This window comes from Conger conger, chromosome 15 (assembly GCF_963514075.1).
Source record: "Conger conger chromosome 15, fConCon1.1, whole genome shotgun sequence".
In the NCBI taxonomy this organism is placed as follows: Eukaryota; Metazoa; Chordata; class Actinopteri; order Anguilliformes; family Congridae; genus Conger; species Conger conger.
In genome coordinates, this window is record NC_083774.1 from 14397021 (window position 1) to 14415743 (window position 18723).

The 18723-nt window shown below is 43.3% G+C and overlaps 1 protein-coding gene across 1 annotated transcript; it reads right to left on the reverse strand.

The window, feature by feature from the left end:
- Nucleotides 1-1324: 1324 nt before the first annotated feature.
- On the reverse strand, nucleotides 1325-17997 carry LOC133111728 (lysoplasmalogenase TMEM86A-like). Its single transcript, XM_061222284.1, has 3 exons — nucleotides 17821-17997; nucleotides 7711-7975; nucleotides 1325-6491 (listed from the first exon to the last, which is right to left on the reverse strand). Exons 1-3 carry the CDS (start codon nucleotides 17839-17841, stop codon nucleotides 6064-6066), a joined length of 714 nt encoding a protein of 237 aa, XP_061078268.1. The 5' UTR covers nucleotides 17842-17997; the 3' UTR covers nucleotides 1325-6063.
- Between the last annotated feature and the right edge of the window lie 726 nt (nucleotides 17998-18723).

Below are 18723 nucleotides of genomic sequence, written 5' to 3' on the forward strand. Positions count from 1 at the left end.
AGTGTGGTCAATAAACACACACATACACCTGGCAGTTTTCTCCAGGAAGTGACCATTTGCCTTGACTAAGCCGATGCCATGAGTAGTAGTAGTAAAATGGGAATTAAAATAAAAAGGAGAAACCATTTATCTCGATTGTCACAAAAATGGTTTATGCCTGAAGTACACTATATTATTTGTTCTTGCAGCACCACTTAATGCGCAAACTTAATGGCACAGTCAAACTTAATGGAGACCATAAGCTGCAGAAGCTGCCAGGCAATATCGCAGGTATTGTGCTCGTTAATGTCCCCGTCTAATGCATAATCCCATCCCACACAATCAGGGCCATTAGAGTTCCCCATCAGGCAGCAATTCAGTTTCCTCCATCTTTTATTCATCAAGAAAAACCTTTGACGAAAGAGATCTTTCACACCATGCATCTCATTAATATGCCAAGAACTTTAAAAAACATCTGAACAGGTACACTGCCTTAAGACTACCACTGCACTTAATACAATAGTGTACTTACAGTACAGTACATGGCCGTGCTGCAACACTGATGCTGCAATACCTTTTTGAACACCAGAGGACAGGCTTGGTCTCGCCCGAGACCCTTTAAGGCAGATTTCCTTGTGGTTAAGAACACCTTTTAACATTCATTCCTCTCCCAACATGAACAGAATATATAATGAAGTAAGAGTAGGGTCCCAGCATGCTTAACTCCTATGCATCGTAGCCAAATCTTACATCAGTAGCTTTACACAAGGAGTTGGAGTAGCATGCACGTATTTCACATAGAAAAATATTGTTCCAAATTTAACAGGACATTTCTACTGCAACAAACACAATGTACTATATAAATATAGAGCTATATATAGCCACTTAAGTCAGTGTACCATGATACACATCCATTCCAGCAATTTAATGTGAGGCCGGCAGAGTCCGAAACCGCAGTTTAGATCACTTGGGAAAGAAAAATAACAAAGAAAACTGTTATTGGTTGCATTGTACTTGCATTTATTACGCATTAAATTGTTTCTCACATTCATAGCAGTTTCACGATAGGTAAGGAACAATATGGTCCTTTATAGTTCTTTATTATTTTCCCACACACACACACACACACATACACACATGCACGCACACACGCACGCACACACACACACACACACACAATGAAATAAACAAAATGAACAAAGCTACAAAGCCCAGGACAATAAGGCAGGATATTGCAATAAACTCAACAATACATCAGAGAATCAATTGTTATTTTATCTCTTATAATTACTAAACATCAAAATAAATTAGATTTCCTTCCCCCCCCCCCCCCCCCCCACACAGACAGGGATCGAAGATTAATAATATATACTGTCTAACATTGAGGCTTAAACTAATCCCTCAAAAGGCTCAAAAACTACACCATTCTCAGTCTCAAAGTCAACATCCTGCAGCCTTGCATTGCCATTCTTGTGCCCTCTCTCAGAAAAAAACCCCAAAAAAACAGATACAGCATCCTCATACATGATCCAAAACAACCTCTATTCTGGGCGCAGTAATGTTTGTTAGGTTACCCCAACAGGTCCTCATCACGGCTGGGGATTGGGAACTCAGAAGGGATTCTGGCTGATACTCTGTCTTTGAGGAAGTCACTGTGTTACTGGACAAAGTCCAGTGACACAGGAGGAACTAGTTCAGCAAGTGGCACATGACAACGAGACACTGAACGCAAAACAAGCTGCTCTGAGCTCTAGGACAGCCAGTAACTGTCAAAAAGTGGCAGTCACCCCTATTCTCCACATGATGGAAGAGAGTGAGGATTCATGAGCTGAAGAATGGATAGAGCTTCTGTGCTTGTCAATCATCTGACGCAAAAGAAAACATTACGCTTTATTGCAAAGCACTATGTTTGGGTAAGAGCAGGCATAGACCATGACAGCTGAATCTACTCAGGGATTCACTCTGTGATCCTCACCATCAAATTCATCACTGACACCGAGGTTGATTGCTGGGATTGCTCAGATGAAGCAGACTGCCCTCGAGCTAAAGTTACCTTGTCACTGCAGTTGTGTGGAGGGGCATGATGGGAATTGTAGGAATCCTGCCTACACTAGCAATTAAATGTCAAACAGGGTCAAACTCGGCACTGTCAAAATGAGGGGAAGCGCATGAAAAAAAAAAAAGGTTAATGCCCTTTGCGGTCAGAAAAAAAGAATGACCGAGTCAACCAGGACCAAGAGGCCGATAATAATCCTCAAACAAAAGACCAAGCACATAATAAGAAGAATGGTCTTACTGACACAGGTCACATGAAACAAACACGCTAGCAGTAATATTTAAGTGAAATAATGAGAATAATATTGATAAAAATAAAGAGTGCAGAGACCCATTTCCACATGGTTTCTTGTAAAAAGGGAACAACAGCGCCGCCATAACCCATCTGCCGACCTTTTTGTCAAACTGCTCTAACACTCAAAGCCAGAGGCCTGCTCATCAATACTGCATTCATAGTGGTTTTCGTCCTGTTGTTGTGAATATAAAAAGAGAGAACAAGGCAGCCGTTGACAGGAGGAAGCCGATCCTTCATGCGCACCTGCTGTAACAGGTGAGCGGGATGGGAAGGCATCCATACATCAGTTCCTATGAGCCTCTTCACAGACCCACGTCCGACCCCCTTCAGTGACAGAGCCCGCTTTGTTCCGGAAGAGTCTCCCCATCGCTCTAATTCAGCCTCTCCGAATGGGCCCACCAGCCGTCAGAGGTTCCCATCACAAAACAATGAACAGCCCCACAATAGATTCACCTTCAGACTGAGCACAAAACTTTAGAATAACACTAATACTAATACTACAAGTAATAATAAAAGATCTAAATTAATAATAAAAATAATAATAATAAAAAACGTGAGCAATATTTCTGCATACGAATCAGAAACAGTGTCAGTTCATCTGTGAAGTTTCCCTTTTTTCTTGCTTTGCAGGTCATTTTCATGCCACAAGTTCTTCTTTCTAACCTTTCTGTAACTCGGAACACATGGAGTCAAATGCACACCTTCCTCAGCCAGACGAAACACACGTGTAAGAACCATCAGACACTGTATGGTGACACTTTGAGCCTTAGTTCCTGTCACTGCCGTTTTCGTGACCCAGCTGTCCTTTTAACTGTCAGGGCTGGGGACACTTCTGACTGACTGAGCAAAAACTTCTTGCTGACAATTGAAACCGCCTATTTAAAAAAGAAAATGCTGACAAAGGAGTATCCGAAAATAAACACGTGCACAGGAAAGTTGCCAGTGTGAGAGACAGACTTCGGTCAATCAACTCCATCTGAAGCTTTCGCGGGTCAACGCTATGTTCTGGGGCCCAGTTCAGCATGGCTGCTGTATATGTATGCGTGTTCACAACCCTGGATGTGTGTGTGTGTGTGTGTGTGTGTGTGTGTGGTGTGTATGTGTTTACACAGCCCTGCGTGTGTACAATGTAGACAGCCAGACATTTGATTCCCTGTGTTCAGACACAAAAGGGGCAGAATTTTCCAGCTGGGTGTTTTTTTTACTTTCTAGCTCATGCCACATATAGCGAAGTGGCTGAAACATGAGAATAAAGACATACAGTACTGAATATTCATAGGATACATCACATAACTAAAGAAACAAAGGTGCTCTTTGTAATTATCTTCATGAAATACAGCATCAGATAGTCCCTTTGAGACAGGCCTAACAAAGGACTGATGTAAGCATAAGTAATATAATCTGCAATACCCACTACAGTACACTGATGTATTTCCCCAGGTTCATTCTTGTTAGAAATGCCACTAGTAACTATGCTGATAAAAAATATTAAGCCTGTCCAGTGACATATTTCATTAGACTACTGAAAAACGACAACGTGCAAAACTGCAGACTTCACACAGAGCTGAGATTATGGACATTTTTCCGGAAAAGTCTGAACAGGATTGAGGGCTGTAAGCCTAATGAAAGAGGAAAGGTATTTGAGAAACAAAACGGTCGCCAAATTCCTATCCTCCTCCCTCCACGGTTGCTTTTCAATGCTAAGGGCTTGATTTTCTCACGCTGTGGTACAGAGGTAACATGGCGGGCTTTGACTAACTTGTGGAGAGAGGGACAAACTCGATCGCAGCACATATGATGCAGAAGGATCGTGCAGATTGTACAGGAACGGGTTTGATGAGGCTGGCCCATACCTCTTCACAGAACAGCATGAAACGCCAATGTTCTGCTATCCGAAGCAGAACGGGGAAAGAACATGGGGGAACCTTCTTTCCTGGAATGTATAGGGGCCTTAAACACCTAAAACCCTCAGTTAGAGCATCATTTATGTTTATCATCTAAGAGAACGGTCTTTGGCACCACTGAAATTTGTCCATCACCGATGCCCCATTACCAAACACCTTGAAAAATGGTACGATCAATGAAAAACACAGCTTCCAAAGAGATTCGTTTTCCACAAAGTACTTTTTTGGAGATTTCTTGCATTGGTCATAAAAGCGAATTGAGAGTTCAACAAAAAAGGTACATATGCATACAATTTCCCCCAAAAAAACAGACACAACAATATTCAATAACTATCTTTAGCTTTTAACCTGCAATGTAAAAGTTATGAAGTGACCAACAAAATATCCTCTTTTCCTCCTCTTTCCTCTTTTCGCCGCTCATCTCCACATTTGCATAAATGTACTTCTCATGCCTTCCTAAACAAATTTTATAAATTGACCAAAATCTTTTGAAAACTGGTATAATATATACAAAAATAGGTTTTATGGCAAAATATCACAATTAAGTAATTAATTCAGAATACTGAATGACCCAAGCAAGGGAGGGTTTAAGAGTGCTGAAACAGCCACTCTGCTACGGGGGCTACTGAGCATGCTCAGAATAATATAAACTGACAAACAGCTGCAGGTCACATGACCTTCCCTTAGTGGCAATGCAAGGAGGATAGCACAGTCACAGGCTCACAGCAGCAATAAGGGTGCCAGCACTGTCCCCAAAGCAACACCGTGACGTGCGAGGTCAAACAAGGACAAATCGACTTCCGGCAACGCCTCTGTCCAGTGGGGGGGGGGGGGGGGTCACTTATTTTGTGCATTTGAGTTGAACACGAAAACACTGAAGAGCAGAGGTGCTGAAGATTTGGGGAGAGCTATACTGAGAGACCTGAAATACTCAGAAGAGAAAGGGACTTATTATTCCTAACCCCAGGACACAGTCTTAATGACCAAGAAAATCAATAATGGGAATGAAACAGCGGTGCCTTTACACCTGAAACACTAGCACGGGAGAAAACCAGCTCCCAAAAAACCCCCCAAAAAAACACTGACCCGGCATGAACCCATAACACCCCCCCAACCCCCAACCACCACCCGAGCCCAAGACCGCTGAATACGACCCCAAATAACACAGCTGCTCCTCTAATCTGACAGACTGTTCCTGAACTCTGTAAGGTGCACAGGCAGGGGCCGGGGTGGGTAGCTGTGTGCTTCCGGAACTTTCAGTACAATTGGTCATAAAGAAGGCATCCTGGCATCCGTGTGTGACCTGCTTCCGATGAGGTGTGTGGGGAACAAAAACAGTGTGGGGGGCGGGGGGGTGAAGGTGGGCAGCGGGTGTTCAGACTCAAAGCCAAACGTTCCGTACAAGCTCACAGCAACGGACACACACACGCATACACACTCGCAGTGGAAAAAGTAAGCACAAAAGCCTTGACTAAAAGGCTTCCCTTTCCAGAGGGAACACAGAAGGTGCTGGGTTGTATGAAAGAGCACCCAGTTGAAATTCTCGTGTTGGACCACTAAATTCACACCGTGGTGGGGGGGGGGGGGGGTGAGTAAGTGGGAGAGCCTAGAAGGACAGTTAACACCCGATATGCAGTTCACAGAGCCGATTGGTGATTGTTCAACATCGTTTACAGCTGCTCCCCAAGACACTCTCCGGCCACTCAAACGTTACGCCAAACCGAAAACAAAAAATACCATTACGTGTGTTGAGGGGGGGGGGGGGGGGGTTGTATTCAGAGGTGGTGTGTGTGTGTGGGGGAGAGGGGGGGGGAGGGCCCGCTTCCCGCCTCACCCCCTCTTTCGGGCCGCCTCGGCGTCCTGGCACTCGACAGCGGACAGGGCGATGAGCATCTGGGCGGCGTAGTAGGTGGCCATGATGATGAGGCGGGAGTGGGGCACGGGGAAGCAGAACTTGTTGACGGCGATGGTGAGGTCGGACACCATGAAGAGCACGGCGCCCAGGCAGGCCGACAGCTGGGTCCATGTCCACAGGTCGTTCTTCAGACGCACGCCGGCGATGGCCCGCCAGCCCATGAAGCCGATCAGGCCGATGTACACGCCCACCAGGTAGGTGAAGGGCCCGGACAGGTAGGGGTAGAGCAGGGCGTAGCTGACCCCCGACACCCCCCCGATCACCAGCCCCGCCTGCAGGTTCAGGGGCTGCATGCCGAAGGCCGAGGAGTACAGGATGTGGGTGATGGCGAACATCAGCAGCCCTGCAGTAGCGACACGTCATACACACACATTATATACACATTTACACCGACACACACACATTACATACTCTACACACACATTACACACTCCACACACCCGTTTACACCGACACACGCACATTAACATACTGTCCACCTGCTGATAAAAGACACATAATATACACACATATTAACACACTCCACACACCCATTTACACTGACATGCACACATACAATATATGAACATACTGTAAACACTCTTTCACAATCACACACATAAATACACACGAAACACAGACCCTAACCACCTGAACCCTCCCATTCCCTGGTCGATGCAATCGTCACACGCGCGTGACGTTGGAAGTGTGGAGGGTTTGATGTGAGGCTCCGAGGCCCATCCACGCAGCGCAGCGTGAGGCCTTAACTGAACGAGCCCCCAGCAGCCCCATGCGGTGCTGCTAATCTAAGAGCCACACACAAGCCTGCCGCTGCGAAAACACATTTCCTGACACTAATTTGGCACAAAATGTCAGCACAAATATAAGAACAGCTGGAGACACCAACGCCAAGCTGAGACGAGGTTATTAAAAAACACACAGCTCAGTAATAGAGAGAAACAGACTACAGGCTAACACAACAGACAGTAAACTTGTTCGTAAAAATATACATGGGTAAACATCGAGTAAACATCATCAGTTTTCACATTGCACTACAGGCATTTGGCAGACGCTCTTATCCAGAGCAATGCACAATAAAGTGCGAAATCATAACCAGGGAGTGTGCTGAACAACCCTAGAGGGAAGTACAGTTTCAAGTGGTACAAGCAACATAGAGTACATCTACTAACCCTAACCCTACTGAGCACAAACACCTTCCTTATCTTATCTTGGCCCTCAGAATTCAGGACACTCCAGCTGAATTTAGATATTGATGGAAGGCACTCTTTTAAAAATACACAACTATATATAGACACACACAAATATTCACACGTGAAGATGGGCATAGACACACACACACACACAGACACCAGAACACAGTGTTGGTACCCTTAAACATCGGACAGACTTGACTGACCAGGTCTCTCACACACACACGCACGCACGCACGCACGCACGCACGCACGCACAGTCACACATATGCACGCACGCAGTCACACACACGCACGCACACACGCAGACGCAAGCACACGCACGCACGGACGCACAGTCACACACACGCACACACATGCACACAGACTCACCGTGGCTGAAGTACCCTTGCTCCTGCCAGATCAGGAAGGCGTCTCCGAGTGCGGAGAAGATCAGGCCGGCCAGGATTTTCCGGGCGCTGGAGTGGGTACCCAGGAAGCCGATGCCATGGGCCAGCAGGAAGACCCACAGGCAGAAGATGGGCAGGCACTTAATGAGGGCGCTGAACCAGGACGGGGCAGAGGTGGGCAGCCACAGCACGAAATACACACAGGTGGCCTTGAAGAAGGGCACCAACTTCGGCCCCTCACTCTTCACCTGAAACGACAGGAAATATGACACCCCCCTTTCATGAGAGCAACCCGACAGCTTATTTACATTAATTACATTAATGGCATTTTGCCATTCAGCTATCCTCATCCAGAGCGATGCAGTTGATTAGACTAAGCAGGAGACAATCCTCCCCTGGAGCAATGCAGGGTTAAGGGCCTTGGTCAAGGGCCTGTCAAGGGCCTAACGGCTGTGCGGATCTTATTGCGGCGAGACTAGGGATCAAACCGCCGACCTTGCGGGTCCCAGTCACGTACCTTAACCACTACGCTACAGGCCGCCTGTATTTATGCAATAATAAAGCAGAAGTGACTTACCATGAGGAAATGTCACTGCCGTGCTGCGTTTGCAGGCACGAGGCTGTAGATGAGCACAGTGACATTCTCACGGTAAGCCAAGACTACGAGTGTTATACAACAGTTTTACCAGCACATTTATAAATAAAAAATAAAAAACTTAAACAACGATACAGTAGCTCAAACTTACGCAGTTTTAGCGACAAAATGGAGCTCTTCAGAAGTCTCTGGAACAATGAATCTCCATAAATGAACCGTCAGTACTGTAGCCTACCTAAGCACAATTACACACTGGCATGCCATGTCTGTCATCTCAGTTTGTCGTCTCATCAAATACATCTCAGAAAACAGATGATTTCCAAAGTATATAGTCTACCTTATTCATATTTGTGCCTGCCATTTCATTAATTTGCCACTACTCACACATCTTCACTGGTTAACAAATTGAGGGGGGTGTCACACACAGACCGTCAGACCTATACGGTATTAAGCTTCAGATTGTAACGGGCTGAATACATTTAGCCCAAATGGATAACAAATCGAGGGGGCGTGTCACTATATATAAAGCACGTCACACACTTGATGCTGTAAGATGCTGAGAAAAAGTAGCCCTGTAGCAAAAATATTGGTCAGACCCTATGTTTTTTTATGACCATTACATGGTGCTGCAGTTCTTGCTTTCTCTATAATTCAAACAAACGTATCCCTGTCAGCCCATTTATACTAGCTACCACTGGTACATGGATAAAAATACTTTTTAATAAAAGCTCTGAATCTGCGCTTTGAATTGTTTGATTACAAACAGAGAAAATACAATAAAATCAGAAAAAAAACTTAGGAACGGTAGTGCATGTTTCCCACTTTATTCAGATGGGGGAGCAGAGAGAGCTACTGTTAGAAAGAGGATCACAGTACAGTAGATTCTCTTCCGTGTCTACGCAGGGCAATTCTCGTCTATACTCCTCTGTTTTCAACTTACAGCTGTGAAAAAGCGCAAAATCCATCTCTCATTAAAAGCTATAGATTGTATTATGTCATGTACCCTCCTGGGGTATTATTTTACTTGGGCCTTTCAGAAAAACATAATGTTCCTAATAGTCCTTTTTAATTAATTGTGCTCTGCGGGTCGTTTAAAAAGAGCGAGAGAGAGAGCTGAACAACAATGGCGGCCAACCTCTGACCCATTTGGAACGCTGACACAGCCTCGGACTACAGAGGCACCTCCAGAGCCCAAACAAGAAGTGGGGAGGAGGTCAGGAACACACACACACACACACGCACACACGCGCACACACACACACAGACACACGCAAACACACACGCACACACCCACGCGCTCTCATTCGCTCTCTCCAACATGCCCATAGGTTTGCATATACAGAAACTCAAACACACTCACATTTGCATACATACACACACAAATGGTATCAGTGGAACTCTCTTTTCCCGGCTACAGTTGATAGTTCTGTTTGGTGTCTGCTATAATTCATATACAGCACTGTGCAAAAGTCATCGGATTTTCTAAATATAAATTTGGTCTCAGATATTTAATATTTATTTATTTTTGTTTTCTGCATTAGTGTGTCAGGACAAAGGAGCAAATTTGAGGTTTATAAACATTCAATTTCCAAAAAATTAAATGTTACCGAATTTGTATTTTGTTAAATAAAGTAACATATTAAATAGTAGACCACTTTTCAGATAAAAAAGGCTGTCTGGGATTACCTGGAGAGCCAGAAGCAAGCGAGCGAAATATGCAGAAGAACTGTGGCACGTTCTCCAACATGCCTGGAACAACCTAGCAGCCGATTTCCTAATAAAACTGCAGAGTGCACCGGGGAACTGATGCCGTTTTAAAGGAGAAGGGTGGTCACCAAACATTGATTTGATTTAGTTTTGAACTATTTACTGCTTCTTATAGTACATTTTGTTTCATTATTTTTGAAACTATCCTAGTTATATGGAATGTACAGGTGCCTCAGACATTTGCACAATACTGTATCTCACCACAGAACTGCAGCATGTAACACAGCCCTGCTCCCCAGGGCTGTCACAGGGTGTATGTGCACAAGGCTGGAGGGCTCAGTCCAGCCATGCTGACAGATGGCTGATACTTATTTCACAGGGTGGGGCTTTTAAAATAATAGCAATAATGAAAATAACAATTTCACAGTGAAATTCCATTCGTCATAAACATCTTCCACACACTGCGGTCTGTCACCACCAAGAGTTCTCCCTGCTGTACGAGCACACAGCCTGGTTTTAATCTCTGCCCTCTTCCCACACTTTCGTAATAATAATAATAATAATAATAATTATTATTATTATTATAATTCCTCGCATTTATATAGGCTCGTGCTTTCCTCATACTCATAGCGATTTACACGCTTACAGTGATGCGGGGGAAACTCGCCTCAGCCATCACCATTGTAAGAGGCTCCCTGGTGTCCTGGCTAAATTCCCAACCTTGCTCTTTCAACCTGCCACCAAATCATCCCGATTTAATTGGCTAAAAAATTGTTCTCTCCCTCTCCACCTCAGCTGATCTGTGGTGAGCATTCTGGTGCAAAATGGCTGCCGTTGCATCGGTGGTGGTTGAGGCGAGTTTCCCTCTCGTCACTGTAAAGCGTGTGTGAGAAAAGCACTATATAAAAATTCTACCATCACATTAGATGCAACTATCTAACGTGTAGACCTCACCTAGGTGATACAATCGTAGAGATTTTACACCAGAATGTTCACCAGCTGAGTTGAAGAGGGAAAGAAACATTTTTAGCCAATTAAATCATCCTGATGAGGACCCTTGAAGAGGGAAAGAAACATTTTTAGCCAATTAAATCATCCTGATGAGGACCCCTGATTTGGTATGACCACACTTCACAGCTGCGGCTGTGGCAAACGCATTCACACCCTCCTTCACTTGGAATACTTATCACACACAGGAGGCCGTATTAGCCAGCATGATTATTCCACAGGCTCCTAGCAACACCAACTTCTCCCAAGATGCATAGCAACGTCTTGTGCATGTTGTAATTAACAGTACTCCCCCTAAAAATAGTATTCCCCTCCAACTCCAACGTCTATGGTGAACAGCAAATCGAAAGAAGCAGATTGTGTTTCTAGAGAATTAAATTGAAAGATTTTCAGTAAAATTGGATGCTGACACAAATTGGATGCTGACACAAATGAAAATTTGGGTTATTTCAATATTTTTATCGTTTTTACAAGACAAAAGCTAAACTACATTTGCACATGCAAGTAGACCGTCAGAGCTCTCCCCATATATGTCCAAAAACAGAGGAGATATGAGAGGGATGCATTATTCCTGTTCTGCGTTCTCTGCTTTGCACTGTTTGGAGCAGCTCAAGGTTATGTTGGGGTCTCTGTGAATGAGACTTTCAATAGAAAAAGTTATTCCGGAACCTAAGAACAGGAGGTATGGTCTTCCATGGTGTTTCAGTGCCTTTCCCTAAAAATGTCCCTTCACAGTTTTTTCTTGCTCATTTCTATTGGGAAACCACAGCAGGGAAAGGCACTTCACTGGCCAACCTCATTGTCAAAACCACCTGCTAACAAAACTAGCAGGGATGCTAGCATGAATAATAGTAATGCTTGATAGAATTTCACCAAAAGCCATTGGCAGATATCTGGATATCATTATGCATGGAGCACCGGGCCCTGTCCGAACGTGCTTTGAAAACCGAGTAACTGTTTTAATTTATTAATGAAGCCAGAGCCACAGACTCTTATTCACGGGCGTATTAAACCGATGCGATGCCGAACTCTGAATGTCAATGAAGGTGCTTATTCACTTGATAAATAAAGTAATATGTGATGCCTAACTTTGTTTTTTGAGTTGAAAATATGAAGGGGTACAAAAAAAAAGCAAAAAAATAACAAACTATGCTATTGAGCAGAGTGCGACTGTCAGGTGACCCCTGACCTAGGCCAATTAGATTAGCTCACAGCCAGTGAGTGTATCATCTGTATTACTGTGTCCCATCATGAAGACAATTTATTTATCTTCTGAAGCTAGCAGGATAACAGGAAGCAAATATTAATGCAATTCAATGACACAGAAAAGAAGGCCAGATATGAAAACAGAACATGTTTCTTCTTTTCAGCCAAAAAAAAGTGATGCGTTGACTGAAATGCGAAATTGAGTAGAGCAGATGTTGACAAACGGTCACGTTATAAGCCCTGGCTTTGTGTGCAGAAAGAGCTTGGGTTTCACTTCTGAATCGCAGTCCTGTCCTCCGCTGGAGGGTTCCCATTCATTTATTTTGCAATGTGAACTTAGTTTTGCACAGTGGGAACCTGTAGCATTTCAGCTTTTATTTCAACACCAACAGCTACGTTTCTATTCCTCAGCCTCAGCCCCTCATGCCAGCTCCTGCTGGAAGCCATTTCTCACGGTTTCCCGTCACTTCCATACAGGATTGTACATTGTTTCTCAACACAAATGGCATGTTAGCCATTGCAGCAGTTTCCCTCATGAGAGCAGTCCACTAGTACGTGTTTGTGGAACGGTGAGGCCTGATTCAGGTTGCACGCACACACATACACACACGTAAACATATCTGAAATGACACATAACGTAAGGGGAGCGATTGCGAGTGATATGAAATGAGCCATGTGAAAAGCTGACAGCCGTAGCAGGAATGACAGAGTGAGGAAAGTGACCAAACTGTACATGTCAATTTTGACCACATCATTTCACCCCAGATCACCTCACCATGAAGAAGGACTGAAACCATACACCATGGAACATTAGCTCCTGCTGTCCTTCACACGGGTCCTGGAGGGTGGGGGCAGCACATAGTGTTGAGAGCAGTGAAACCCCCCCCCCTCCCATCTCATCATGGAAAACACATTACCTCAAACAAGTGTGAGTACACATCACAAGCCCTCATCCTGCTTGTTTACTTCCTTGTAGGGAGTAATTGTTACTGTGCCTCGGCTGAAGTGTCAGACACATACAGACGATCACAAAAAACTTTTTTAAATAACTAACAAATACTCCATAGAAATAGACATAGACATGTTTTAGAAAAAAATGCAACATCTCGGCAATAAAATTAACCATGAATTCTGTGAAGCTCCAGGACAGTTTCAGGAGCAATTTCCAGTTAAGCACCTTGTTCAGGATTCAGGACTTGAACTTGCAACCCTTTCAGGAATAAACCCAGCTGAATGAAACATGATGTCCGAGTGCTGTTAGTTCCTGTGCACTGTCGACCAGACCAAAAAAAAAACCCACAAAGGAGCCAGAGCACTCTTCTAAAAAAAGAGAAGCAAATTGAGAGTGATATACCACAGGCTGTGCGTACTTTTTGAATTTATTCTTGTGTTCTTCGCATCAGAGGGCCAGTATCCACCTCCGCACTCCCACAACACACTATTTTAAGTCTCAGCAGGGTCGTTTGATCCCCTAACGGAGGAGTTTGAAGTACAGGCTTCTGAACAGGGAATAATAACACAGGTTAACGGTCAAAGGGTCGCAAAAGTCCTTGGGGGTGCCGTCACGTCCCTTGAGTTGGCGCCATGGAAACACATCAAATAAAAGGAGCAGCTTTCATTTGCCAGAACACGCACAGGCCATGGGATGATGGGAAAAGGTAGTGCTGGGGCTGAAAGGTTATGCCAAGGCGATGAAGATGGATACGCTGTCTGCAGGAAGGAGAGTGTGCCCTCTGCGCTTCAGCAGTTTCAGAAGCCAGGGGTACACTTCGGGGGAAAAAATGTTAGTATTGCATTATTTATTTAGATGGCTGCAGACCGGTCGATTTGCAAGGCGAATATGGCAAGGAAAGATTAAATGCGTAGCAACAAGCACTACAATAAGTTACGAAACAGCCAGGCTGAAAGCAAACACACAGGAAGTAAAGTAATGCTAAAAATAAAAGCACATGGCTTAACCGTAAACATATAGCGCAACTTAAAAGCAAAACACATTATGCTGAAGTACAGTATGCACAGAGTGTAATGTTCTAGAACTGCAACATTTCCTTATGTAAGTTGTTATGGCAATTATCCCACAAGAATAAAGTTAACTCATATGATATCTCCATGCCCACAGTGATTAGCACGTTTTTGAAATAGGCAAGCAACACGACACCGCATCAGAATTCAATTTATGATGACAAGGTCAGGGTTAGGACACAAGACAGATCCAATTTCTTGGAACCAAGGTGAAGTTAAAAAGAGGTGTGTTTTGATTCTGGTGATTGGATAATATTAAAGGGTATTATTTGACCTTAGCTGACTGGCTGACCTCATCAGGGTAGCATCCTGTATATCTGACTAAACCGCTCAACCCACATTTGCTTCAAGATTATAGGACACAAACGGGAAAACAGCAAGTGGTTTGTTTGACCAGTTTCTCAATGAGGATAGGGTTAATATTTCTGGTCGAACATTGCCCAAAATTTGGCCCCTTCCCCACTAAAAAGTGTGACAGGGATAAGTACTTGATTTTGCAATTGTACAGAATTTGGCAAATACAATGTGACTTCACTTGTGACGTAAAGAGATTTTAACAACTGTGCAGGATTTAAATCCCTTGATTTCACCCTTAAGTCTCACCAGCCATTGTTTTGCCATTGTATACTTCTACCTATAGTACCTGGACATAGGAATGTTATTATCCATGTTTTAGGCTCTCTGGAACACGATGAGCATAAGTACAAGCCTCTGACCAGTATCGGTAATGTAGTTGCAGCGAAAATGCATTATCCCCATCCATGTGAGAAAATTCAACTTCAGTTCATCAAAGAACCAACTACAGGCATGTTAAGGGACGACTAAAACCCATTTTAGCTAATGACATTTTGTTTCAAACAGTGTATAGTTTGTTAGGCTTGCATAAAACACAGAATTTTTTCGCCTGTGTAACAAAAACATAGCATTTTCAATATGCACGCTGAGACTGTTGTACTTCGTCAAAAACAGTTTGTCAGATTTTAGGCCAAAAAAGGTATTTTTAGACTTTTAAGACTTAGGTTGACTCCACAATAGAGGGCACTTTCAGTGATGTGACTCCATTTTATATATCGGTGAGCATCTAAATACATACTCAAAATATTTTATTATTATTCTGTATGTTTATAAATAAGGAGCCAGTCTGCTTTTGAAATAAAAAAGGATAGACAGCTTAGAAAAACAATGCAGAATGCTCATTTTTGGTGACATTGTCATCAAATTTGAAAGGGAAGTTGTCCAGTGTTGTGACTTGGCTCCATTGCGTTTCTAACCGCACCAGCCACAGCTACAATAATCGGTATCTATTAAAAAACTGAAAATATTTTCAGTGAGAACAGCTTTCACTTTCACTGTGTTTGAAAAGGGTTTGAGGGCTTGTCAAAAGGATTCAAGAGTAGTAACCATTTTATTTTGGGTATGTAATTTTCAGGCTTGTGTCAAGAAAAGGGGCGATACGTAAGGGGTTAAATACATTTTAGTCTGCAGAGGTTTGGAATAATAATCGGTTTATCACCGGACAACCGATGCTGGAAGTCCAATTATCATCAAAAGCTTTATGCTGGCTCTAAAGAGAGACAGTATTCAGACAGTATCATTTCTAATTGATAAAGCTCTGTTGTGGCACAAAGGATACTTCATAATAGGCTACTGCAAGGACCGCGAGGGCAAGCGCCCTCTTGAGCTCTACCGTCGGAGCCAGTGAGCCAAGGCTTGCTAAGACATGTCCTGCTGTCGACTGCGCGCATGACATCCTCGACACGCGTTTCAGCCCTATTTACAAAAGTTCCTTCAACCTCCACAGACAGCCTCTAGCGTGCAAGCGCAATACATCGCGGTCACGTGGTTGAAAGCCCATGAACTTCAGTAAACCTTGCTTGAGTAAAGACTTCACGAACCAGCCCCTTTGCACCCTCCTTTTTTCAAACAGACACACAGCATCCTCTAAACACACCAGACAATAGAGCACATCCACACCGAAGACCGTCACCCGTGGCTAGGCTACTAAATGAGGAAGCCCTTTGTTTTTCGAACCTTTCACATCTCTAGGGTACAGCTGCGGCGAACCCATCACAGCAATTCGTACCTACAGGCTGCAGTCGGGACTCGGGTTTATGCAATGGGCTTATGACTGTAGATAAGGGATGCAAGTCTTTAGCATATGCTCCTGTCAATGCATACTAATCACCCCAGTCATCCTCGTCGTTGAAGAGTACCTACTCAGTTGTAACAATATAACAGCGCTGGAGCTGAATGGCTTACTTCAATCGAATTCATTATCTGAGAATACGCTAACCGAATTGGGTCTATTAGTTAAAACATAATACGTAAAGAAGAATGAACGAATAAAATATTATTTTATATAAAGTTTTTATAACAGCTTCAAGCACCTGCAATGAACGCGAACGAAAATATTTGAAAACAGCAGCAGGTCATGAACGTTCTAATGCATTGCCACAGCGGGTCAACTGGTGAGCGCATGCGTTACTGGAGGGTACAGGAAAAAAGACAAAAAGGTCGTCACATGATAGGTTTTCCTTTTGTTAAATATGGTCTTTGGAAGAAGAAAAAGAACAAAGGACAAACAAAACCGCTGAAATAGCCTACGAGCCGTGTGAACTCAAGATGTGTCTCTAACGTAGCTTATGAGTCGCATGTCTGCGAACTGTAATATCAATGAGTTGGCTAGTCCAAGAAAAAAGCTTAATAATAGCTTAAGGTTCACAACTTGTATTCCTTTCAGGATATTTTTTCTGCATAGCCTAAGTTCAGCTGTTTAACACTGACGTGACTGCGATCAAACTCGGAAAACAAGGCAATAACGGTAACATGAAGAGATAGCAGTAGGGACCCATGAATAGCCTAGTCTAGCCTAGTCGACGTATGTAAAAGTCGTCGTTACGTTTTAAAACAATGCGACTTCAAAGGATATAGTCGCGATATGCAATTTCTGATCTTTTAAAAATATGTATACAAACGTGATTAAATTAGCAATTAGACATTCAGACAACCAAATAGGCTGTGGACTTTCCAAAGTCGGCTATGTTAAAAATATATTCCATGGAACCGGCTTAGACGATAAACATTGACATGCTTTTATTGATCACGTGTTCAGTGTTTTTCAAGCGAGCTTCCACACGCACAGGGTCGAGAGAATAAATTGGGCTTCACATTTTTAACAGCATCAGTGTGTTGACAAATAATTCATTAAATGAACCAACAGCAGTCGTTAAAAATCTAATTGTGTGACAAAAATGAGATGAGGCAGATCCCTAATATTACCTGCTTTATTTGCCCTGCTTCACGAAAAAGAAAAGCTGTTCAGACGTAAACCTGCTTTCCATAGGCTACAATTAGCCTGTCCGGTAATAACACAGCAGCATCGACGCTGTATAAGGTGTTCAGTATATTATACAGAATTATAACATCTACAGTAAGCTAAACATTGTAACCTGTAGCCTTAAAGATGTGCATGGCATCGGTTCAATTTGCTAGCATTAGCATTTAATTTTGTAAAAGAACTACACCACTAAATCATAGTCTACTGAAAGCACTTACCACTGTGACAGGCGAAACCATGTCTGGTGTTTGATCCCACAGTGCTTTCGAATAGATATATATTCTGAATATAGCCTACGAAGCGAGTGAGTTTCCGCGTTGTTCGCCACCTAGAAGGGATATTGAAGCGTTTTTGTCGTGCGAATTGTTTAGCCTTTTTTCTAAGACAGACGAACATCAATGGGGGCGGGAACAAATCTGTCATAATCGTGGGCAGGGGCAGAATATTAAAACGCAAATGGGATGTGGCTAAAATCACCGACCAATCAGGAACCGACAGGGGCAGGCTTTGGAGACGTCAACGCTCGCAGATGGGAGGAGTTTTGACCGATGTTTACTGTGTTCATGTATGTGAAGTACACTCATGCGGGTTTATAGGCTTTTATGTAGCGTCCCTCGAGCAAACATTTTAAAGCCCCATCCCTTGAGGCGAAAACAAAACACATAAATACAAGAGGCCCATGAAGACAATTTCATTCAGTCACACATTTAAAAAAAAATCAAAATCAACCAAACGCGTCTCAGAAATCAGGATCTACATGAACGTTGGCATTATTGCAGATGGGGAAACTTTTGTGCTGCTACTTTCGACCTCAAATTTCGATTTGCCGTGGCATCTTTATCAAAAAAAGAAAAGACAATTATCACAATTTATAACACAATATACATGTATGTATGCTACACTGGATAGGCCTACACTCCAACGTGAATGGTAGGCCTTGTCTTCAGTCGTTTTATATGTAGACCATAAAACATGTCTCCAGCAAATACAATGAGTCTAGACAAGTGAAGCAAAAGCATTGATATTTGTAAAATGTACATCTAACGTAACATTACTTAACGCGCTATTAGACCTAGTCCGATATTTGAGTTACGATATTCTAAGATATGCTACTGATTTTC

Coding starts and splice junctions, on each gene's coding strand:
- LOC133111728 (XM_061222284.1), bottom strand. CDS start 17,841: ATGGTTTCGCCTGTCACAGTG. Junction 7,976..17,820: donor TGGTTTCGCCTGTCACAGTG/GTAAGTGCTTTC, acceptor CTGTCGTTTCAG/GTGAAGAGTGAGGGGCCGAA. Junction 6,492..7,710: donor GCAAGGGTACTTCAGCCACG/GTGAGTCTGTGT, acceptor TCGCTACTGCAG/GGCTGCTGATGTTCGCCATC.